Source organism: Pocillopora verrucosa, chromosome 4, assembly GCF_036669915.1.
Source record: "Pocillopora verrucosa isolate sample1 chromosome 4, ASM3666991v2, whole genome shotgun sequence".
In the NCBI taxonomy this organism is placed as follows: Eukaryota; Metazoa; Cnidaria; class Anthozoa; order Scleractinia; family Pocilloporidae; genus Pocillopora; species Pocillopora verrucosa.
In genome coordinates, this window is record NC_089315.1 from 1317651 (window position 1) to 1344219 (window position 26569).

The following is a 26569-nucleotide window of genomic DNA, read 5'->3' on the forward strand; positions in this document are numbered from 1 at the left end:
TCTTGAACTCGTATGTAACCGCGCTGAAACGTTAATCCATGCAGTCTTCAGGTGTTTTTTAGGCAAAGTGATTTAGGTTGTTGTTGCATAATTTTAATGGCAGAATATACGCACCTTATTCTTAGCTGCAGTAAAACAAGCATTTTAGCGCGCATCACGAGCACTCACATGATCTCTCTTTACTTTAATTCATGTCATAAAAGTGAACCTTCAAGGAGTAAAGATCAGCAAATGTCTGCTGCAATAAAAGTACTCCACAGCTCAAATGAGTTCTCGTCAGCTGTACCTACAGGTAGGGCGAATTTACTGGTTTGCTTTGTGGCTTTAATTCTCCTTGTTTCCCGGTTTATAATTGTTTTTTTATTTGGCGTCAATTCCCCCTGTTCAATCTTCTGACAGAAACCAAAAAGCGTGGCTTCTTTTCGTTACATTTGTAATCTTAACAAAAGTGCCTTAGTGTCTGTAAACAGCTCACTAATTAATTTTCCACACAGTAATATTTCGCTTTGTGTTATAGTTTCTGACTCGAGTGTTCCTTTTTTCCAAAGCATGATACTCTTTGGAAGCATAGTATATCTCCTATTGTTGGTTCCTAAATGAAGACATGCTATATCAACAGCTTAAAAGATAACGATAACTTTATTTCAATTTCCATAACTGGATCACATGATTTCTGCAAGCCTAGTCTATAGCTAAACATTTTTTGGAAATCGATTTTCTGTTCGTGGCAGCTGGATGATTAACCCAGGACTGGAACAGTTTGCCAAAGGAAAATATGGCAGGTAACTTGAACAAGACTTTCATAAAATATATAATCAAATGAGTACAAATGTTAGTATTATTTTACCTCAAGGAACGCAATTATTGCATGAATTTCGCATGGGCTCAAAGGCGAACACAAGCGAAAGATAGAGGTTTTATTACCTTGTGCTTTCATAACAATAACGGCGACAGCGGCTTCAAATTCGAAATAAACTTCAACTGCTCTTAAAACTTAATTCTATCAGGTTCAAGTACAAGTTGATTTAAGTTACAGCTCGTGAGTCTGCAATGGTTTACGTCGTGCCTGCTCTGTCCGAACATAAACGGTTTGCGGTCTACTTTAGTATATTTCAGCTTTTCGAAAATTTGTTTTAAAAGTTCGTATCCCTCTCCTAAGAGTTCTATTGAAAGAAAAGTCCTTCCTGTTTTGGATCTTAAAAGACACTTAATAACACCATCCGAAGGTAAAATTAGAGTTCTTGGGAACTTTTGAAAGGCCAGCTGCTTGAGTACACTGATCTCTCTAACACACTCGGTGACGAAATAGTGATCTAAAAGTGCTCGCACTAAAACAAATATATGCTTATTCCAGCTTTTTTAGTCGCATTGAAGTAGCTCTCAATTAACGTATGTGAGTGAAATAGCCTGTTCAAGTGAGGGAAGTGATTCGGTGTCTGAAGTATAATGCTCGGAGAAACGACTGAGACTTCTGACATAAGGCTTTCGATTACCAGAGTTTAAACCTAACAGCTTCAAAGCTCTTAGCACCGGATAGAAGACTGTTAAAAAATGTTTTTTTCCTGACTTTCAAAAGCGAGGAAGAGAATAGCGAGACACATGTTGAAGTGAATAATACTGAAACTATTCTTCTATCGGTTATTTTAAGACTACACTAGGTATAATTTGATCAATAAACCAAACTTACGAGCCAGGGATACAGCAGTTTGTGACATTTAACAAATTAAACCACATTCATAAGCCCAAAACAGTTAAGAACCAGCAAGAGTTTCTTGATCAGATGCTAAGAATTTCAAAATTTGTCTCCATGTGAGAGTCGATGAAATTATCGTTTGAACACGCCCTCAGAGCAGAAGCTGGCATTCTGCGGAGGGGTCCCTAATGAGCGACCCCATACCGACATGTTTTGTGGGCGACTACAAAACCCACCGGTGCCTGTCACTGCTTACGATTGAATAAAAACAATAATACACCATAGAACAAGGCAAGCCGCTATCCTTTGATCACACGAACCTATAATTATCTAATTATCGTAGCCAGAAAGTCATCTTTAACCTCATGGCTGAAAAACGTGTCTAAATAAGCTGCGACTTGTTGCGAGAGTCGGCCTTATTCGATGTCAGTCGTCAGGGTGGTTTCTTGGAAATGTCTCTTGAGTAAAAGAGAGCACAGAGCTCCTTTAAAACGACCCCACTTGAAGCTTAAAAGAATGCCGCTATCTCGTACCGACTGTCGGCACATTCTGTCTCATTCACAAGGCAGACAGGAGGTTTATTTTGAACGGAACATATAAACAAATCTTATCAATGGCCTGAATTTTAATTATGTTATCAAGGATAATAGGCTTCTTCAGATTAGCTTTACGACCACTGAATACGCTGGGAATAATTCGCCCTCTAGTACTGCAATCACGGCGTCAAAACAACTCGGTATAATTTTTCTTCATCACTTTATCAAAGTAGTTGATTAAATTTGAATCGCAAACAAAAACTCGTGTAGTTGCGAGGTTAGATAAACAATTTTCTTTATCCCAGCTTGCAGTAACAAACAGGGGCGAGATAATCGTGTAAAGTAGAACATTACAAACTCGTTATTTTCTTGACTTTATCGATAACAGCGTCAAACAGAAAGATAAATAACTTTGAAAAGTAACTATAAAATCCTTTTGATTTAACCGCCGCACAGAGAAATGCTTTAAATAGGTTATTTACATAAGTTAATTCTATCTGCAGTGACCGACACGGAAGTAAAATAGTACAAACAATTTGTTTCATGGTGAAAATCAAGAGTTTTCAAATATAGACGAGCAATTTTACGAATGGGTTGCGTCCAATTTGCGTTTATCTCGTCCCATCATGTTTAGAATAAACATTTCGATTACGCAAAATTATTAAAGATCTTTTTTTTGTGAGTGCCGCTCCTCTATTCTTCCACGGGTCTTTCGTATGCCGCTCCGAGCCCCTGGCGATAGAAAGCTGCAAACAATTGCAACAATGACTTCAAAAGAAGACGAGCGATGAAACAATTGTTTTCTTTGACTTTCGGCCTTGGCCAAAAGGCCCTTGTCTCACTTCTGATTTTCTTATTAAGCTCCGAAAAATTGTTTTGATATTTTCACTGCAACGACCCATTGAAAATGTTATTGAACTTGAGAAGCCTCTTGAGTTTGGTGACTTAAGAGTCGATAACTGGGTTGTTTACTGAAGAGCATCTCAGAGCTACTACGAAGAACATTGTTTCTTATGGATTTTACTCCGAAGAGTTGATCGAAAAAAAATTGTATTCACACGTGAGGATGTAGTTATCATAATTCACCGAGGGAAAAAAACTTTAAGATAATTTATGCATGACCGAATCATTCAGCAAGGCCGAAACACGAGGGTCAAGCCGGTAAGCGATTACGCAATTGGATTTCGCAACATGTAAACAAAAACTGAACTTCAAACCTTCATCTCTGCTCTGTCTGATAATTTTTCAAGACAAGTTTCAAGAGCGACATAATATTAGAATTTGATAATAATGACATTGATAATCTATCTTATGAAACCCAAAAGCAAGCGAGGAAAAAGTTCATAGCATTGAAATCTTAGAATAATCCGATTTTCTTATCAACGATGCAGTATTTTTTTTATTTGTCTTATCACTTATGAGTTTTCTTCCGAACTTTTTGAAAACGTGAAGAAATTGATTCTTATATTTGACATTCACGTGAAAGAAAATGCAACATCCAAAACAAACTAAGGCAACAAGTGACAACTAGAAACGTTACGAAACGTTTTGCTAAGACACAACAATGCAGGTCTATCCTATTAATTATCTTAAAACAAAACATTTAGTTTAATTATCTAATTGGTTAATTAAATGGTTATAATATTAAACAAAGTCTTTGTTTCTAGAAGCTTAGAACTGGCTTTTCCTCTTATGACTGTTAGGCTCTCTAGGCGAAAATCTCTAACTTATATGATTTTTTATAACTCAAAATGGACTCAGAACGCATATTTTACAGAAATCTTTTGTTTTCTATAAAGGATCTATTACTATCGAGTCATTGTTTAAAATGTCAGAAGACAACTCAACTCTCTAGAAATTTATTTATCAAAATTCTATCTGTCAGTTTCCAAATTGTTTCATGTTTTCCCACACCAATTTGCAAAGATGGATTGCTCAGTTTGGAACAGGTGGTCAGTAGTTTGGACCTGCGGGAATTTGTGTCAAACTGTATGAAATAAAGCTTTGGTAATTCGGAGAAAAAATGAAATTGCTTTGCAGATCCCTCGTGGAGCAAAGGGACTCTGCAAAAGCAAAGCACCGCGAAAAAACCCTGTAACTGAGTGTTAGACCACTATTTTTCGTAACTATTGGTAGATTGCAATTTTAAAGATAATGGAAAATTAAAACTTTATCTTTTAAAATAACCTGAAAGTACAATTTATTCGTTTTGAATTTTAAAATATGGAGCTGAAAACACAGAGAAATAATTTAGCTGTAATTAATTCGTAGAGGAATTAGTGGTCTTCTTTCACTCTTACAGTTCGGTGCATTCAAGACGCGCTACAATAAATGAACTAAAAACATGGACGTTTAACGAAAACTTTTGTTCAAAAATTTCATCTCAAACCTCATAGAAATTAGGTGAGAGGCGGAACAAGAATGCGTTAATTTTTATTCGTTAACTGGTATTGCAATCATTTGTAAACTTTTGTCTCGAGCTAGTCACTTTGAAAGCTAAGACAGGTGCAACCAGAGAGGGAATTTACTCTGCAGCAATTTGAACCACACGAAAAAGGTTTCATTTTCAAATATGAACGCAATATTGGCTCTGCGGTTGCGTTATATCGAAAATTATTTCCTGAAAATTAAATAAACCAGTGATAAAAATCATATGGGGTATTTCTTCAGACAAGTGCTAAAAAAAAAAGGTTGTTCAGGCTGTCATTTTAGCGATTATCCATCTGCAACGAAAGTGATGACTGCTGACATCTCCAGGAACGACAGGTTTCATGGACACCTGGAAGGAATATAGCGAAGAGATGTTACTCAACGGAGAAATGGCGGCGAACTCTTGTACTGAAAGATAGACAAAACTCTTCTGGGAAAAATGTGACTTGGGCGATAGCATCAAAAAATGTAAACTTTAAAATATGGCTTTCTTACAAAGGACACAAATATTCATCAACCATTATCGAAACAAAAGAATTTTTTTTTTTTGTCGTATGAAAAATTTACCATTTAAACTGACATATCTGGTTCAACATGAATTGGCACGAGTCACATTTAATTTGAAATGTTCTGCTTTTAAATTTCTCTCGACCAGCTGTTGCTTTACCCACAAAATAGTTGACCTACAAAACATATACCAAGTTTTTTTTCCATCACCGTTCTTCAACGATTGTTATTGCTCGTTAGTAAAACGGAAGTGGATGTTATTAGCAGCCAGGAAGCGACTCAGAGAAGAGTTGATCAAAATGTTGAAATTGCTATGTTCTATTGCTTTTCAGGTGACAAGTCGTTTATGAATAGTGACAGATATCATTGGATCACACTTCTTCCCTGTATTTTACTTTCGAACTTTTCCCCTCTCAACTGATTCCAAGATTAAATGTCTTAACATGGTAGCTTTTTAAAAAGAAAAAAAATCCTAATTGTTACTCAAACTGGAGTTATTTGTTCAATTTAGTCCTTCTCAGCTTTGACTTTGTGACATAATGGAGGCTTCGGACGAACATCTCAATGCAATATAATCAGAGTACCTATGAATAGACTTAATTAAAAGCCTCTTGTTTTCTTCCTAGTTTATCCGTGGAGCTTCAATCTACAACTCGTAACTTCGAGGTAATTTTAGACGTTGCAAGCAGGGATAGAAAGTAAAACTTGTGTGTCAGGATTTGAGTTGCTCTGGACACACGGCAGTACAACTTTTAAAAACCATCATCATTTTTGTTATCATTGTTATTATTATTTTGTTTGACTACCAGCGCATTATCATCGTTAATATTTGGAAATTTAACCATAAGAGTATAAGTCATTTTAGGGGAAAATGTCTCTTCAGCGAAACGTCTCGTCTTGTCTTACCTCCAGCATATGATACTTCATTTAAACTGACTGCTGTGTGTGAATGTTTGTAAATTATCATCGTTTGATGAGCCTAGTCACTTTGGTTTGTCCTTATTTAAGAAAAACAAAAACAATAACAAGCAGAATAACGTTTCGATTTTTTACGATTTAGATTTTTCAATAATGATAAGCAAGTAACCAGTAAGACAGTTTTTAGCTTTTATTGATTAAAACAAATTCTGATTTTCAGACGAAATTTAAACTGTTGATTTCACAATTATTGGTCAGATATGTACATTGGCCAGGGACAAGATCTGATGAGGTATATTTTAAAACTACAAGGAACGTTGAAGCGAAGCTGGTTCAACTTCCTCCCTACAAGTTTTGTTTGAAGAAATGACGCCTTGAAAAAGAATACATTATTAATTAGCATTCAGGTGCGAAAATGCTGGTTGACAATAACATAGATTTCTTTCTAACCAAGCGGGTTGAACAGCTTATGTTGTACTCTAAAGTGTCTTTAGTTGAAAAAAACAAGCACTTCAGAAAATGTAATATTTTTTTCCTAGAATAATTCCCTACGCGTGCAGAAAGAGTCAAGGATTTAAAACGGTAGGAATAAAAACACACCTAAAATTCATTCAAACACCTGTGCTTCAATATTCTTTTTTTCACACTTTTCTTTGAAAGTAATCAGTCATATTGTGTTCTGCTTTAAATGGTGGCAACTTACTCCTTATACTAGGTAACTAGATTATCAGAGAAATGCAAAACTACACAACACTTTCTTGTATTCCGGAAAATAGAAACTTCTCTTGTTAAAATGCCTGTTGTTTCCACAACCGCCAATTAAGTTCAGTCACCAGTGAACAACAGCACCTCTAGGATTTGTTACATTAGAAACACGTCTTGCTTATCAACTTTGTTCCAAATTGTAAGAGATCTCAAACTGCATGTTGATGAGTTGAAACTTGTATCACTGTTCCACTCGAAGTTCGACTTTTCCAACGAGGAAATCCATCACTGAATCCTATTCCATACGTTAAAACCTTTTGAATGTTCACCTGGTGTACGACACACGATTTGAGTGATCTTTTTTAATATTAAACGCGCGTTGAATTAATGAAGCCATGTAAAAATATATCTTTTGTAGTCTGTGGTCTGTTTTCATTCCAAGACTAATTGATGTTATGTCTTTTACAAATATTCAGCGAAGTACATAGATAGAGCACTGAAGGGAGTAGAAGATGAAAGAACGTTTAAAAAGTACAGTTTTCGATCTCGTGGCTTTGTTTTATACAAGCCATATTAATAAGTTATCACAGATCATCGAGAAAAGAAAATCTTTTAAAAATGCTTGTCCTTGAAGTTCAGTAATATCGTGAACAGAGTCAACAGTCGAAGAAATCAGTAGCTATTTCCCATTTAGTTAAAATATGAGGTTTCAGATATCACACCGTCTTCAAATACTAACTGAAATTAGCCTCCATCTAATAACTTTTACGAAGCCTTACGGCCACATTTACAGTATATCCTTCATTGGAAATCAGCGAAAATTGTAGAGCTGATCTGCCTAATGTCGCGAGAATCAATACTGTTTTCACTAAACCTTTCACCAAGCGACCTCTTCAAGCTTTACATAGAAACGAAAACATGCCTCTTAAACTCTACCACAGGAATTACAAAATTTTACATGAACGCTGTATGCCATTACAAGAGTAAAACAAGCGTTTACTTGTCCTCAAGACAACATGTCTTCGACTGACACATCTGTATTTTACTGACATTGCATGAATAATATTTTGAAAGATATTTTTGTGTTGAATGTGCCTATTACGAATTGGTATTCTCCAGTACATCAAATAAACGAAAAAATAAAGAGTAAACTTCTAAAACGAAAAACTTTTTCCCCTCAGAAGGTATATGACTTAGTACAAAAATATGGTGAAACCAATAATTGATTCCTAACCAAGCTCTTCGGGGACTGTGTTGGTAACAGTCGATCACGACTTTCCTTGGTTTTTAAGGTATTTTGTATTACACAAATTTATTCAGTTGAAACTCAATACAAGGTTCCAATTTGTCATCCAAAGCAACCATTTATCTGTGAATTTCAAAAGCTTTTTCTCGTCTTACATGCTCAGATGAAAGGATATTCGGTCAATCGTAAGTATCGCTGTTAACTACTGTCTATTTAAGTTCTTACCGAAAAAATACGAAATGGCGGTTTCATATCAGTACATCGATGTTTACTTCTCTTGTGAATTACGAAATCCTGAAAACCTCTGGTAGGTGTTCATTCAACCAATTCCTTCTAGCCAGTTAAAGACGTGTTTTACCACTTAGTTTAGAATTGCTCAGACTGTTAAGTCTATCTCAGTGCACTGAGCTAGACTGATTTATCACAAGTATCACTCACATTTGGTTTAGCCTGCCATGATCAGCACTCTAAACTACGCGGGATCATCTTTGTTAACTGAAAACAGTGCCTTCAGCGTTTATGATATCTAGTTTCTTAATTTCAGAAACAGAAAAAAGATGTTTGAAATGTAGAAATTATCCTCAAGAAGTCTCAATTTCTTAGATGTATATAGGCTTTCTTAACACTCGCTGTTCTCGATTACTGAGTGAGAAATCTTCGGTAGGCTTAACAAGCATGTAGCTTGGAAACCGTGGAATTATTTTTATGGTAATAGTAATAGCGTTTAAGAAAATGAAAAGGCAACGCGTTTTCTATGTTATAGTTTTACTGGGAAGTTAGCAATAAGCCTTCTATACGTATTATGTTGCTTCAAGGGGTGAGGATTTCGGACTCCGAAAACATCAAGTTTGGGAGCGGATTCACACGTGTTCTTGAAATAAAACCGCCTACCTGCTAAGGAAAGGATTCTCGCCTTCTAAATGCTCAGTGTGCCATAACACTTTTAGGGGGGGTTCAACCCTGTATCGAGAACAATTCAATGACGTTTTCCTCGCTTAAGGCAATCAACAGCTCTTTCAACTAGCGAACGAAAAACTACTCGGGCTGAAATGCTTTCAGTGGCCTACTTCTCATCTCAGTAATGTTTGCTCCACTAATTTGAATAAGTCGAATGAATATTAGAAGTGAATGTCACTCGCGTTTGACGTGGTAACCAAAACTCTTTTTGAAAAGAAAGGAAACTCACAATGTTTGCGAATTGTCTTGTCTGGTTAGCGCGTAACGGTTTCGTGTGAAAGGCTGTTTCCGTAGGAAAATGATGAACCTGACTAAATTTCATCACCGTGTTCAGCTGATGACTTTAATGGTTCAGCGTGTTGATTGTGAGATGCTCTCGGTAGAAGAAAGGTAACGACAACAACAGAACTTTGCATTCATTTTAAAGTCACTTCAAATTCACCTTTCACACTTTCACGCTTTTTTTTCAAACACAACTGTTTGGAAGAGGAAATAGTTCAGGTACTTTAGATCTTTGAAGGAAATTGTTAATTCAGTTTATTGTTAGTCGCACGACTGAAGTAAGCGGTTTATCTTGCTGACAGGCTGCAAATAAATGAAAGATCTTGAAAGAAGAAGCGATGCAAAAACTGGGCGTTTTTTGTGGGTTACAATTACCTTCTGGTAGCCTCAAAATTGACAGCATTTGATTTTAAACGAGAATTAAAATGGGGCATGTCAATTATTATTTAAGGCATCTCTTCTGGTTCTGACAACTCGTGTCAGCGACCCACTTAACTATTAAAATATTCGCATAAGCGGCGCCTAAAATAGCTAGCTCGTAAACAAACTTTCCGGTAGCTTGTGAAAAGTGCACGGCGCTTCCTTGCAATTTATGTACTGTTTACTTTGTACAACTGCAGAGCTCGAATAATTTAATCCATATAAAGGCCTGAGCTGTCACTCGGTGTGTGGTGATTATCCAGCAATACAAACATCCGAAAGTTCTTTTCACACACTGAAAAATTTACATTCAATGTTTGCTTTTTCGGTTTTCTTTGAAAGTTTGACAAGTTTGACTGGCTGTCAACTTCGCCCACACTCGTGGCGGACCGCCCTGTCAAAAGCTACCTTGTGTTCGCCGCCTGACATGTCGTATTTACAGAGCAAAGCGTGTGTTTAATGCTAATTTCGAAGTTACAGCAACAAACGAGTTTTAAGGCGAGCGGCGCGTGAACGTTTTAGCGCACAAATATTTTACCTTATTTTTGGAAGCAAGGGCGATTTTAACCATATTTCTCGTTTAATGAATTTTTCTGATTGGTATCATGACTACACCCATTATGAGAAATACATTATATCCGCAACTTTTTGGTAAAATATATTATTTCAAAAACAGAAATTTAGATGCATTGGTTGATGTTTATGAGGTATAATTTGTGTTGGGTCAGATTTTTGCTTCATTTGCTCAGGCTTGTGGAAAAGCGCGCCAAAATTTCCACACAAATTAGATATACATGATAACAGAGCTGAGAGGTTAAAATGGTCGCTCCCTGTGCCGAAAGAAGTACCGTTTTGAAGAGGGAGGAATTTCAGTGATTTCAAATTTGACTCTACAACACACACAAAGCGATAAAACTTATGCATAATGATTCAAGAAAAAAAACACGCACAAATCGGGCATCTTGTATCAAACTTGCATCATGGAGACACGACTGAACGATAGAACTGAAAATGAAATATAGTAAGAGCTTGGTAAAATCTCAGGAGTTATCCTTGGTTCAGTTTTAAAATACCGAGTTTCAACAAATCCACAGTCGATTTTTTTACTCCCACTGGCTCCAGCTCCGGCACCATATAGCTCCTCAAATATACCCACCCGTACGATCTATTAACATGCGACCGTTATGCATGCTCCTGCAATGTTCGAATTTACTGCTTGCTGTGAATTATTTACTAGTTGGGCAAGATACGAGACCTGCTTGCCGTGCTTGGTACTACATTTTGAATAACTCAGTGGCATTTAATAAGTCAAGGTAGACATGCAACAAGGAACATATAGCGATGTGTCGAGACGCGACAAAGACTAAAGCAAATTGAGGTGATGAATATTCAAGCAATACAATTGTGGATGTTGGCAGATCTTGGGCCCGCCTCATAATAAGGATATGAATGGCTGAGCTTTGGGGAACTGGAAGCTAAGATCCGGTGAGTCTATTGACTCAATACGCTCAAAACTAGAAACTGTGTTCAGTACACAAATCTTTTAGCACTCCGGAAAATCTGCCTCGAGCGCGAAACATGAATGCGGGTTCCCCAGTACTAGGTACGGTTTGATCTGCTTGTTGTCATTTGTAAACGTAATACTGAGGTTATTCATTCTGTGTTTACGCTGTTTATGATTTAGCACCAAGATTAGTTTGGGATAGAATTATCCATTCGTAGTTTACGTGACAAGAGCAACTCAAATCAGCGATATTCCGGCGAAAGGAATACCGCGACCAAGATCATCATTTAAATAATTTGTGAATTAAGAGGTTTTGTTGATGCTGTAACCTTCGAGGTGCACCCGGTTTCCCATCGGTGTGAGATCGTTTTAATTCGACCAGAACTGCTTTCTGATGCCTAAATTGAAGGCGTTAGGAGGTTTTCCTTTACCAAGTGTAAACTTGCGTTGTAAAAGGAAAATATTTCTTGTTACAATTGCTCATGACAACTATTGGGAGGCAGACAAATTTACCATTGAATATGACAGAGAAAGTCACCGAGTTGGCATCACACGCCAACTTAATGAGTCCAATTTGTCAGTATGATTTCAAGGCACTTTTTGCATTGTTGATCAGTTCGTTTTGCCACCTTCAACACAACTGTACCAAGACCGGTGCATTTATAAAGAGCTCGACCTAACCTTTATTCCCCTTACGTCCTCATAACAAGAAAGTAATTAGTTTATGTCGTTAAACCGAAAACAAATGCTAAACTGCTGTGCCACTTTCGCCGGGCTATTTAGTGTTCGCCAGAAACCTTCACCAACTTCGGTCCTATCTACGATAAAAACCGAAAAATATCAGAAATGAAACCCTCTGTTCCAAGGACGTTTAATCAAGGAGATACTGAAATATGGAACACCGACATACAATTTCCTCGCAGAGAACGATCCATTTTTTTTTTTTTGTTTCAATCTGCGAAGCAATCTGCAGATGTCCCCCTGCTTACATTCATTTACAACTCGTCGAGCGAAGCTGTCAACTCGCAAAAAAATTTCGCTTTGTCTTAATAAAAAAACTTTATCGATACAATGCACTAAACAACTTTTCTCGCAGCTTCTCAGAGGATCTGAGATCCTTAAGGAAAGTTATCCGTTCTGAGGAGTCAATCGAGCAGATTGCAACTAAAAAGTAAACAATTTATAACTGTGGCGAAATCTGTTTGAGAAGATGGCTTAAGTTTAAGGAGTTTTTTAGGTATACACCTGGTAATATTTTTTTACCGTTTTCTATGTTTTGTAAGGGATAAAATTGGACGTGAGATGGAGCGAAAGAACCGTTGAAATTCTTAACTTTTTATCTTTGACACAGCCGGGCTAAGTAACGCTGCGAGGGGCTTAGATTAAAATATATCACTGATATGAGAAAAGTGAATTTCAATTTAAACAAAGGAAAAAAGGTTCTTTATTTTTTACGCCAACATATGATCCTCTAGAGTATTAAGGGACTTTTTCCAGCTTTCTCAGTCTTCACGGCATTCAATATCCGTAAATAAATGGATGAGTACAAGTACACCACAAATAACTACAGATTCATTTGAAAAATGAATTCAGGTGAGCACTTATTAAATTTTCGTCTAGCTTTGTGGCTGCTGTTGAAAGAACCCACAGAAACGTGAAATTGTGCGAATTGATTCCTTTGATTTTGAAAGAAAGCTGGCTTTCAAAGCGACATATTTGTGGTAACGAAGAATACACTGTGTTGAAAGGAAGGGAAGAAGCCCTATATTACCAATACAAGCCTTGAGGCATGCACAAGACTTTAGCGCATGGTAAGAGTCATTTCAAACTCGAGTTTTGTGAGGAAATACGAAAGAAAATCCAAAGCAGATTCATTTAAAAGCTTTGGAGCTTATATGAATCAAAACATAGTATACAGAATCACTGTGCAACCAAAATACCTACATATGGGTTTTATTAGAACACAACCTCAGATTAGTTTTACTTGACCTTAGAACACCTGTGATGTGGACTAACTGTGCATTTAGGCTCACTTTAAGTTTAAGGTTTCAAGAATTTTGCCATCTTTGAAAATATCTGAATTTGTTCCTACAATACCGGGTAGAAAAGCTCGAATTGGATCTTTGAAGCAGATGGAGTTTATATTTTGGACACATATGTTTCGTTTCGGACAAAGTCAAAATACATTGACCGCATGCTTTTCTATATAAGCTATCAAAATGACTTTACTGCTTAAACGAAAATCATTAAATTTGAACGCTCGTTGAATTCTGCCTCATTCGCGAAGAATACAATTTTATATGATTTAAACTTTTACGAGCGAATTTTGCAAATATACTAAACCACATCGCACTGAAAATTGCGGACAGAACTATGATGAAAACTGCTGTCAGCACAGGGAAACAAGACGAATTTTCCCGAGCTTATTGAGGAAACAAGAACGGAATTAAATGCGAAACACGAGCCTAAGAAGAACCAGATGTTACAAGTCTCAGAGAAAACTAAACGGATTGCTCTCTGTGTGTTTACTCACCTCATTCAGCGGAAAAGTTTAAGGTTCAAGCATTTGGTCAATATAAAATCTTAGGTGGATTCTTCTCTACAGAATGGAACTGTATCGTTAGTCTTTGAATCTTGTGGGGTTACAATTCACGGCAAGGTTGGTTAAGAAATATTTTTAAATTTGGCATGACTGAAAAAGGTTGAAAAAGAATCTTGCTTCGATAAGAACGCCTAATATATGAAATGTCAACAAAACTGTATAGACCAGAAGAAACGTCGAAATTCAGTATCATTCAGAATGCTCCCGCAAAAGTCTCTTAATTAGCGGAGACTACACGCTTCGGTTACAATCTCGTTAGAACTTCTATTTTCCTGAGAACCAAACTGTACACCATTGTAAAGAAACTAAGTTTCAGAAGTTGTTTTAAATAGGTTTATGCGCAAGGTTGATATTTGTAGAGACAACACAGAGCCATTTTTTAACCGACTTATTCTAGTAAAACCGCCTCAAAGAGCGAAAAGAGACAGTTTTAATCTAGTACGTAGAATTTTGTTGAAAAAAGAAAAAAAACTGAGCAAGTGTTTACTGTATTTGAAAGTCACGGACTTTCCACCCTTAGTGAAGGCAGCTGCAGTTGCAAGGAGCCTTTTGAAAGATTTTAGCATAACATTACCCTTTGAGCGGGGAAAACTTCCGACATCGTAGAAAACAGCCTTCAACACATTAGTTCCTTTAAGGACGGCGGGTTATTAAGGTCGAAAGACTTCTGTACTTTTTTTTCCATGGCAAGACGTTTAATTTTCCAAAATCGTCTGTAAACGTAGTTATAACTGGAGCCAGCGGCGTGCTCTTTTAGAGATCCAGTTTTTTGCACCAAGCGGGAGTTAATCTCCTAAAGGCACACAATTCATTTCTTGAATAAAAACTCGTTTAATGCCGTACATCCTTCCACGTTGCTAATTATGTCTCTACTGGTCTTTCATGCCTTTCTGACGGGCTTTTGACTTCAACACAAAAACCGATTTTCAGCAATGCAAGGTAAAATATAGAAAAGTCACGAGAAGTGAATATTCGCGACAGAGCTCATAGGTATCACTTACACATTTCGCCTGAAGCGGTGAGCAAACAAATGCGATTAGAATAGGTTAATAGCTATTTTATTTATTCAAGAAATATTACTGCTTCAAAAGAAGGCGTATTTTTGCCTAGAAAGAAAAGGTTGATTCGTGGATTCAGAGTGGTAAGTAACATGTAATTAAACAGAAGCAGAACCCCCCGAACAACCCACATCACTTGAGAGCCAATTCAAAAAAACAAAGATGAAAGATTTGCCGCCTGTATCACACCTCTTGTTGTTTTAGTAAAGGCGTGAGTGTATAAGTGTGTGTATTTAACCGCAATAATTTGTTCTCTCAAGGACCTATACATGTATACAACACCGTTTAACATCAAAGAGCTTCAACTTGAGGAAATGATTAGTTTTGGAAAAATCACGGAAACTTTGAACAAGTGCAACATTATCCCGACAAAACACTGAGGTCGATAAAATTGTTATCAGCGACGGAAGGGAAACAATCGGGGTGAATACTGATTAACGACAAACCTCTTCAGTCCAAGACTCAAAGTGAGACAGCGTCTATGATTGGAATGCAACAGAGCTTGAGGCGGAGGATCGGTGTCGCATTCAAAACATTTAGCATCGTACTTGTTGTTGACAATAATACCAATCCAACTAAACCGTATTAGACTTCGATTGTTATTACACCGATGAATATTACGAGAAGCTACTTAATTATGAACCATTCACTTGACCACTGTGCCTCAGCTAAGAGGTTTCCGCTATAGTCCGAGTCAAAACATCAAAACCGATGCCTTATTCACAAAGTACTTGCTGTTTAAAGATAACAACATTGATATAACAGAAATAATTTTAGTTTTACAAGCGTTTACGTGTCAAGCGAACAAAAAAAGCCTCAACAAAAACTGGCAATCATAGATAATTTTTTTAGTTTAATTCTCACATAAACAATCGATTCGTTAAGAACAAAAAAGTTTGTTAACAAGGAAAAAGAAGGATGACTTCGTTAGGTAGAAAACGAACAAAACATTTCACACTTTCAAGCACCTTCTTAAAGTACCGAAAAATGCCACGCGAAAAACAACAAATCGAAATCAAAGACACCGACAGCAGTTGATCCATAAAGACACAAAAGCTTGGTTTCAACGGTTAAATGATCATTCTAGGGTCATACCGCAGTCTAATAAACTACATAGAGGCTGGCGCTTGCCTACATCCTAAGCTTTTGCTACTGCTTCAAAAAGCCAATCCACAATTGAGAGGTAGTTCTTAAATTGACTCTTAAAGTGAACTTAAAGCTTCACCCATTCCTTCCATATGAGTTGTGGAAGCTTTCCACCAGACCGTGTGTGGTTCAATTGTTCGCGCTTTAGAAAGAATAGCGTGAAAGCAAACCCAATTGCCCATGAGATCTCTTATTGTCTCAGAGCCGCCAAGGTTGCAGCAATTGACGTATCAAATTTCAAGGGCGTCCTTTATGTCGCGAAACCACTTGTGATCGACAGCTCGAACTGTCAACAGGCCGTCAATATATGCCTCCACCGTGACATAAGATAACGCAATTCCTACGCCATTTCAATAATATTCCACCTGCCTTTGTTGTTTAAAGGGCTTTATATAGCAGCGAACTTGCTATTAAAAGAAGAAAATTCTAAAAAAACTCTCTGCGTGTGATCAGCTTGTTTTATGTACCGTCCTCCTTGCGTTTTCATTTTTTTCGTTTTCTCTCCATGTTGAAACAATTGCTAATATCCGCAGGTGGCGTTCTTAGTTGTAATTCGCTTGACGCACGTGCAGTATACGCTAAGGGGCTCTGTCAAAAACCCTCTCCCCCGTCTATTTTCGATTGGACACCACCTTTTTTTCCAACAAGGTGAGAGGCACTGAAACATACTGCAATCATTCGTCAATTGAAGGTTGTATTATAATAAGCCTTTGTAAACCAATTACTTCGATTCTAAGCCCGATTAGCGGAACCTACACTTTCTCACTTGAAACTTGTCATCCCTCGAGGAAACTTGTTAAAGATACCAGGGCTGAGTCACTGATTTCAACTTGAAATTTTCATCGTACAAGTGCCACTTGCCTTTTTATGCACGTGTACACTGCGGATTGTTCAGACTTGGTTGGTCACATAACGATCAATCAAGCTGTCACATGTCATTACGGTAAAGACAATAAAAAAAAGCGCCTCGCCGCCCTTTCTACCAATAGCTTAGTTGTTGAGGTGTCAAATCGATGAACCAAACGCCTGCTTTGAATCGAAGCGACTATCCAGACATCTCGGCCAAACTTTCCACAGAAGTCCGATTCGCGCGCGAAATATACGTCGCGCTTGATGAGAAAGAACGTCGCTTGTCGGGGGAAAATTATGCCCGTGTTCCAACTGGTCAAACAGGTGGAATGAAGGGAACCCCTGTTAACCATCGTAGATAGCAAACTACAAAAGCAGAAGTCAATCGGTTACCAGTCAATCGTATCACAGAAACAATCACACAAACAGAAATATTGTGACCAGTTTGCAACTGTAGTCTACTGACCCAGCCTTGCCAGGCTACAAGCGCGTGGGAGATTAAATATCTCGAATACGTTTGACACAGGCCTCAGCAAAGACTCGGACGAGTCACATCTTTGTGTATTACACTCGTGGACGAGTGTCACCGCGCGTAGTCCAATGACTATGGAGGATAGTTATTGCCGGAAGCCCCCAAAAATAATTGGTTAGTTCCTCATATCCGCAACGAAGGACTTAGTGATAGTATGAATTCAATTTGACAACGTTTGTTTGTGATCTGTTTGCAGGGAAGGCAAGCTGCGGGCAAAATGGAAGTCAAAATAGGAGAATGAGTGTGTGTACAGGCTGCCAGGAACCGATCGAAGACCGATTTGTGATGAAAGTGATGGACGAACCATGGCATGAAAGCTGTTTACAATGCTGTATATGTAGGAATACTCTGTCACGGTCATGCTTCAGTAAAGACAGGAAACTGTACTGTCGGACAGACTATGAAAAGTAAGTCACTGTGATGTCCGCCGCTAGCTTAGTAAAACGTTGATAAACTAATGCGTTACTTGAAGACATTTTCATCTCCCCGTTCTCATTAAATATTTTGTAATTAATAGTTTTTCTCTAAGTATCGTCTACAACACGATGCACAAGATCTGTTGTCGATTCCAGGGTGCTTTTAATTTTTGAAATCAACAAGGTTTTCATCGTCTGTCTTCGACCCAAACTCTTTGGTCACGATCGAGCGCTCTGAGGGTCTCATGTCCGGTACTGTGATATACGGTAACAGATTGCTTTCTCAGTATTTTTTTTTCTAAACGTCCCAATTTAATTCAGCTAGGTATCAAATGAGTCAAAATGTTCACAATAAGCTGTTGCGCTCGCAATTTTACCAGTATGAACGACGATCATCCCGAAATTATATTTACATCATGGATCTAAACATATACATGTTAGCTATGCATGAGGATACATTCGGTATCCTTTGAACATCCAAAGCGCAAGGCCGCCTGCCGATTTTAGAAAATATGAATAATTATTGCGTTTTTCTGACTTATTTCACCTTTTAATATAATTAACGTGTTGAAAAGCACAGAAATCTAGTTGGGTGTACTTAGGTCCTAATTTACGCGCTCTTACATAACTGAACGAACTCACTACAACCGATGTTCAACGTTCAGGAAGCTCTTTGAATGTGTTAATCAAACTTGCATCTCGACTTGATAGATTTTTTCCGTTATTCTTCTGATACGCATTCGACTAATTGTTCCTTCCTCTTTATCGCGAATTGTGCAAAATCGTAATGGTTTTCTGTGGATGAATTTTTTGGTCTTGTTTCCTGCGCAGGTTAGTTTGTATTCCAATTTTCAACAACATATCCTTTCATGGCTTTTTTTTTACAATCCACGTAATTATCAAAGTTACATGTGAACGGATGTGGGAGCTTTAAACGTTAACAAAACAAGTGAAGAAGGGCACCTAAAATAGGAAAAAAATCTATGTATCACTTAGCGCTAAGTTTTACTGAGAATTTTTATGTTACCCGTACCTAGTTAGTTCCGGTAAGAAAATGTGGAAATAATTTTACCAAAAAATTGCCTAGCCAAAATGTTTCGCAGTTAAGTGCTCAATTAAGGCTCATTTTATAAGATAGTAAAGATAAGTCAAATTGCAAGGACGCCTTTCAAATTGGGCCGCGTTTAGTCACTTAGAACGAGATCTGAATGCAACATTTAAATTATCTCTCACAATATATTACTTTGCTAATAATAGCAAAAGCCTGGAAAATGATTACTTGTTTTCATTATTGTTATTTTCATTTGAAAAGACTACGCATGCCTTATCTGCATAAAGACAGTTTTTCGCTGAGTGAAAGGTTTTTCGTCCACTTGATCATAAAACTTGTTCCAAGAATCAGTCAGCAGCAAAGTTTTTATTTTTATAATTGAATGTTTGCCCAAGAACGGATCTATTACCATTGTCAATCACACACACCATTAAGTGTGCGGCTCGAAGGTTTTCGATCCAGGCCGTTGTTCGTTTTCTCATCTATCTACTGAAGGCTATTTTCGCCTCCTTACCGGCCCAAAAGACCTTTTTTGCTTCGAATGCGTGTTTCAAAATTAACTCGTGTTGCCGTGGTTATATTAAAGTTAAAACGGAGCCGACTCATGGAATATTTGTTTAGAATGTGCTGGCTTGTCCACTGATTTACCTACACCAAAAACTAAAAGCGTTTGATTTTTAATTTTATTTGAACACAGCCATACATTCTATTTTCAACTTGGAAGATTTGATTAACCTACACATGAATTTCCGCGTGTGGAACATAAATCCAACTGGTTATCAAGCACTTGTCTCGTTTGACTTGGGAGTATTCAACATCAAAAGCGGTCATAAATTATGAGCAAACGAAAACATAACCGGTTGTATTGAAGTTATCATGCCTTGCCAACCTTTCTTCACTTTTTGTCGTTGAAGTAGGTGATGAACCTTCCGGAAATATGGAAGCGAAAAAACAACAGTGTAATTAAAGGCAACAAGCTAGCGTAAACATGAGCGCATGTGTTCACTTGCTTGATCGTAAAGCAGGACGGGTTTGAGAAGTATCATGAAATAAAGGTCGGCGATTCCTTTGAAGCGCAGTTGAAAATCTTAATGATACGGTTTTCAAAATTGTCTATAAAAGTTCTGCTGTTTGTAAGGCTCAATCGACTCAACAAGATTACACTTACGAATGAAACAGCCTGTATTTCACCCTCCTTTTAAACTGGTCGAAAAGAGCTTGAAATTCAGCTTTACGGACACAACAAAAATCTGATCAAAGGAAACTTGAATTATTCATTAGGCCCCACACAGCCTTTGCAAATACACCCACTAGCTTATAAATGGGATTCTTTTGTCATTTTTATCTGAAATTAAATGAATTTCTTTATTCTATTTACTGTAAATGTTTCGCCTCGAGCAAGTACATAACAAAAAAAGTATTTTCTTTCCTCTGTCTGATTTTGTACTAAGGTTTGTGCAAGCATCAAAGAACCATTCGAAACTGCCACTCAAGAAAAATTTGTTCAGTTTTAGAATCAATGAAAACAACTTCAGGTTATTTTGAGCCAAGCTTAAAAGTTCTCTGTAAAAAACAAACCGCTAATCGACTTAAGCGAGAAATCTGTTCGATTTAGTCAGCTTAAAGTGCTTGAATTTGACAGTTGTCGGTCGTTGACGCATCTCTTTGTCACAAGTTTTTATTTCTATAAATACGGTGTATGTTGTTTGATCTTCAAAAGAGAAGTCTCGACCATGCTTTATAATATATAGCTTACAAAAGCAGTCGTCGCCTCTTCTTTCTTATGTCAAATAACGACATATTTTTTCTGTTACTCGAGTAGCACTATTAATAGCCCGTGAATCACTTCACGGTTTCGTGTTTCGGTTTCTTGGTAGGTTAGAGAAAGAGAAATAGTATTCTAAGTTCGGTCAACAATAAGACAAGAACACTTTATTTTTAATTGTTGTAACACACTCCTGATCGTGTAGCTGCCATAAACTCGATCCAAATTGGATGACTGAACATGTTTCTTTCGTAGTTCAAAAATACAACGAGAATAATCCATCTGTTCAGTCAACTAGATTTCAAGAGGAAACTTTTAGCAGACAAAGAGATTGTTGGTCTGAAACATCATTCGGAGATAATCGTTTCTCAGCGGGTAAATGCATCGATGCCTAACAAACACAACAAATTCATGTCGAGTAAGGTTTTAATATTTTCTGTTTAAATCCACTAGACTAATCTTCCTATTAAACTGTTAGCTGAGTTTTCTTGTACATATGTTTTACGACTGAAGACCAACTTGTTTTTATGAAATGCGCCTAAACTGTATCTTTAAAGCAAGATATCTTTGAAACATTTCATTCTTCTTAGAAGTTTATCTTTAAAAGAACATCCGGCTACAGATATAGAGCTACGAACATGAAGTGACAAGGAAATTTAAGACTAGAAGACTTTTGCAGGTTATCGCAAAGAGATGCAAGTCTAAATTCCCTGATTTGGCGGCTTTCAGGCGCAACGACCTTGTGATAGGAGAAGGTTATCTCTTGATATAGTTTCGCTAAAGATAGGTCTTAGTTTTGTAATACAAGTAAGAATACACTAAAGATAGCGTTCAGATGAAGACTTAACGAAGATTAAGTAGTTGTGGAATTCATTCAGTGTGAGAAGCGGAACGTTTTCGGGTTGCTTTGTGCAAGATTGCACTTTGAGGAGGCGGGATTTGATCTTCGAGAACCTGCAATCTCAGAGCGATTTGGATGAAATTCTATGAAGTTTTTGTAAAACTGCAGTTGGAGTTGTCCTTAAAGGACAATTGAGGCGCTAGGATGCTTATGTTTAAATGTTCGGATCTGGAGATAAAACACACCTTGCCCTCTAACCAGAAAGTCGAAGTTAAACGCACTTGGCCCTCTCAGACTCGTTTGATATCCAACGAAATTGGAGCTGGTTTTGTTTTGTCTTGAACGGGGTGTTTTGTCTTAAACGCTGATACGATTTTAATTGGAATGTATAGAGGATTGATAACATGTTAGAGTACATCGACAACCCGCCAAAATATTTCTATGTTTTTGAAATTGAATCTTTCCTTAGTGTAAACATTTGAAAGTCCTTGAATAGCTTGTTCTGAAAACAATCCTTATCTACGAAATTGTATGGGGGTTAAATGAGAGCGATTTTCACCACCAAGGTTGCCTCTACAAAAACAGCTTAGATATCAACATATGGGAACAATAACTGCCACGACAAAAACAAGAATTTGACCTTGTGTATTATTGCTCTGATAGCAACCTTTAATGCGAGTCTCTGCTTTTCAGTCCGTCTTTTCAAAGCCTGTTTTCACTTTGAAAAGGTTGCGGTGTTGTGTGTTTTTACAGTTGTTATATTGCTAATTCGGTATTCCACCAATAACAGCTCCGATGTGTGTTTCAAGCATCGAGGTATCCTTGCACATTTAAGTGAGTTATCTTTATCAACAGCTTTCATGTGTTTAGTTTATGAATAGAAAAGAGAGTTCTGCTCAGTTAGAACAATGTCTGACAAGAAGATTTAATAAGCCTGAAAAATTCAATATCCAGTTTCAACTCTAGCTCCTAAAATGCACCAGCTCTCACTTTCTAAAGCACAGTGATCTCTTTCAATGGATACGTATCACGAGCTTGTATATTTTACCAGCATAAGGTTTTTTAATTAGTTTGGAGGTGGTATCTTTCCGCGAATAATTGCACAACCTGTTACAGTCAATGTCAGACATTTCAACAGTGCAAGGCTACCTAAATTGCATAACATAAACCCCTCAGGTTGCCTATTGCTTACTGAGAATAAGTAGATATGATTACTTTCTATGCCTCCGACTTGAGCGCTGAATTGTGCAGTTGACCTGTCGCTTATTTTGACGAAGACTATGCAATATACCTTTCAAAAGCGTTATGAGTTTTGACTGCACAACAACAAAAACTGTCTTGTTAACTTTGCACTGAATTCCATCTTAACCAATTTATCTTCCAACAAGCTTTCGGGTTAAACTGACGTTGTATGTACTACAGGCTTTTACTGAATTGGTCTTATACGAACGAGGGATCCAAATCGTTTTTTGAGCAAGCACTTTTTTAAGAAAAGCGAGCGTTCATCTACAATAGTCATAAACAACTTGCGATATTATTAAATTAAGGACTTAACACGCTTCAAGATTGTTTTTTTTTTTCCATTTTCCAGGTCTTTTTTGCGTTCTTACCCTTCCAAAATTGGCCATTTAGCAACACCTCATTGAACCGAGTAATTAAATGCGGTCTAACTTAACATGACAATGGGTCTCTAACATAATTTTCTCAAATTTATCTGGAGTGCTGTATTTTTGTATTGAATTAAAAGAAGAGAAACAGGCTGATTTTTTTTTAAAGAAAGTTCTTTTGTTTTTATTCATGAACCAAAACACAACGTTTAATTTTGAAATCGAACACTTGCAATTAATTTAGTTAGCAAAGTTTTAATTTTTATCTTTTAACAAATTTTTATCGGTTTGCTCAGAAGGCTTTTTCAAATTTACCTTTGGAGGTTTGGCGAGCATATTTAACAGGAAACAAGGTTCATATGATAATATCAGCATCGATAAACTGACGGTGGAAAAACATTAATTTATAAAGGTTTATTCACAAGTCAATACGTTGACTTAAAACAAAAGGCCGGAAAAGTGATATGCGTTTCATGTTTACTAAAGTATTTGGTCCTTGCTATTTTCCATGCGGTTGCGTGTTAAGACAGTGGAATAAAACTAAAAAATGTTTGTTTTGGACGCAGTAAGCAAATACCATAAGAGCGTTAGATTCGCAGATAAACTCATAACTAACACAACTAAGTTAGCATTGTGAATTCTCTCTCTCGAATAACACCTCTTGTTTGTTATAAACAGCAGGTTGGTAAACAGAAGGGAAATGAGATATTCAAACGCAAATAGGAGAAGATGGTACCCGATATGATAGCTTAAGAGCTTGTTTAACCAGCTGAAAGTCGCATAAATATTGCTCATTATACAAGTTCAGCAAAACGTGGCTTTTAACAGTTTTTTTTGTTTCTTCGCGTAACTGAAATGTTCAGTGGAGCCGTTCTGTTTGCACTCAACGGATCGCTAATTCAACAAAATCTCCAGGGCATCTTCTTATGAAAACTTAAGAACGTTATAGTGAATGAGACATTTTATCTCCCTAGAAATTTTTGAAAATCCTCTCAGGAAAAGTGCCTGCTCAAGATCTTATTTGAAAATTTCTTTTCAAACGTTGCGCTATATTTTTAAATGAATGAAATAGTAAAGCTTTAACTGAACAATACTGTTACAAACAAAACAAGAAAAAACTTGGTATAATTATTTTACGTGGGAATCTTGCTATAAATTAAGTAAAATCGTAACAAAAATTATTGTAGATAATTCACTACTCCATGGAGATGAGCTCTAACGTCAGACTCCAAGTGCTGGGCGAAAACTGACAACAAGGTTGTAAATAATTGTTATTATTCCAAATTTTCTAGTTGTTATCACCTCACTGTTATAACTAATTACAAGACCAGCCAATTATAGGATTTCGTTACCTCATTGGCTCTTTGAAACAGGGTGTGTTTTGTAAATAGAATAGGAAACATGGTAACTTTTGACATGGGTGTGTTTTGTTTAAGACGTTGACTGCGCTTGCACTCTTTGTGCTATTTGACAGCCAGATTCCATCGACCCCATTTCCCAACGTCCATTTTTGTGTTACAGTTTTACAAGTAAATTCAAACACCCTAGATAACAGCAGACGATCAAAAAGCAATAATAATGATAATGATAAAACCTTAAGATTTCTTGAACTGTCGAAAGAAACCAAAGGAAAGTTTGATGTCTTGCAGTATTTCATCAAAACGAGAAAAAAAAGAAGACCATTCGAGAATTTATGAAGGCGAGATGACAGTTTTTTTGTAAGAAAACAATCAAATTTTGGACCATATGCCGGTGTATTGTTAGAAATATAAAGTTTTGAGCCTTTTAGCGATTTAGCTTGTGCTTCGTATTAGATTTCTAAAGAGACGAGGAAAAAAAACTTTTTCAAGAGCGAATTTCTCACTGAAAACATTTTTAAAATATGATTAATTTTTTGGATTGCTTACTTCTGTTATTAGAGATTTTCAAAGTGTTATAACGCAAAATGGCAAAGCATGTCCACCATATGTTGAATTGTGCAGACTGTTGGATACATGACTGACAAATTACGATTGAAAGCCGTTTGAAAAGTGGTGTTAAGAGAAAACGGATATGAAGTGATGGTTGTATAACAGTAAATTGGTAAATTACAAGTAAAACTAAGGAAAATAGACTCCCTTCTCAATTGGAGACCAACTTGTCATAATTTTCTCAATTTCTTCTCCAGGATGTACGGTACAAAATGTAGTGGCTGCAAGACGACCATCCCAGCAAACGAGTTTGTGATGCGAGCATTAGGAAATGTGTATCACATACAATGTTTTATGTGCACCATGTGTGGTCATCGTCTTGAAAAAGGGCAGGAATTTGCGTTAAAAGATAACAAATTATACTGCAAGGATGACTATGGAAAACTTCCAACAAAAGGGTCATCAAATAGTCCGCCACATAAGCCTCAACAAGAGAGTAAGTAAACTGGATGTTTATTCCACTTTTGTTTATTTAAATCCTTAAGTTTTGATGTTGCTTAGTAACTTACTGAGTACCTTACGAATGTAGATGGCTGTGACACTCTTGGCTGTTCTCGATTACGATTCATTTATTTGCAACCCATCTCAACTGCATCTTATCAAGATGAACATAAGCATGTGCACCCAATACTAACCCATAATTTGTCTGTCTATCTGCTCCGCAGATGTAATTAATAACAATTTCAAGAATGATAAAGAGACAAAATTGGAGAAAGCGGACAATTCAGACTCTGACGATTCATCAGTAATTGGTGATGATGAAAATGACGATAAAAAAGGACCAAAGAGACCACGAACAATACTCACAAGTCAACAAAGAAAAATATTCAAATCCGCCTTTGAAATTAGCTCCAAACCTTGTAGAAAGGTAGGAAGCCTAACACTATAAAGCTCATTTACGAAGTTAGGAACCAGTCATAATTTATTGCCTAAGGAGGGGGGGGTTGGAGAATTTATTTTGGTGGGTCAAATGGTTTTCAGGGGGGACGGAGGGAGTAGCAGCCGTCACTCACAAATTATAAAGGCCGGACTAAGAATAGTTGACTGCTAGTAAGGGGGGGGGATCGTTGGACAGGTAAAGTTATTGTGATTAAACCAAAATCCTCCAGACCGCCCCATCCCACCCTCCAGGCGATAAACAATGACCAGGTTCGGATGATAGCGTTCCACAGCATGACTTCAAATTTCAGCTTTTGACCGTCCTACAAAAGGAGCGGGGGAAATCGGACTTACGAATTAGAATGATCTAGTTTATGTCCCTTCCTTTTCTTCTCAGACATTGTCATTGCAGGCACCAATTGTTTTTTGTTTGTCTTCCGTCAAAAAGGTCAGAGAAGAGCTTTCAAGAGAAACAGGGCTCAGCGTTCGTGTTGTGCAAGTCTGGTTTCAAAATCAGAGAGCCAAGGTAACTGTACATGTAACACGAACAATGTTTTGTGCTTTTTTTCGGTCTGAAGTTGTTCTATCCTGAACTTTATTACTGCCTAGCTGAATACTGGGAAACCTCACATCCCATCTATGGAATTAGAATATG

The 26569-nt window shown here is 37.1% G+C and overlaps 1 protein-coding gene across 7 annotated transcripts in view; it reads left to right on the top strand.

The window, feature by feature from the left end:
* Window positions 1–760: 760 nt before the first annotated feature.
* The window catches only part of LOC131791920 (LIM homeobox transcription factor 1-beta), a 29490-nt gene continuing 3681 nt past the window's right edge, over window positions 761–26569 (top strand). For 2 of the 7 annotated variants that reach the window (XM_059109293.2, XM_059109299.2), the window contains exons 1-5: window positions 17009–17499; window positions 17582–17792; window positions 25233–25471; window positions 25701–25903; window positions 26363–26440. In XM_059109293.2, the coding sequence (XP_058965276.1) occupies window positions 17454–17499; window positions 17582–17792; window positions 25233–25471; window positions 25701–25903; window positions 26363–26440 (777 nt within the window). In that variant the 5' untranslated portion in view covers window positions 17009–17453. The other 5 variants (XM_059109315.2, XM_066164947.1, XM_059109309.2 and 2 more) reach the window with 5 other exon arrangements.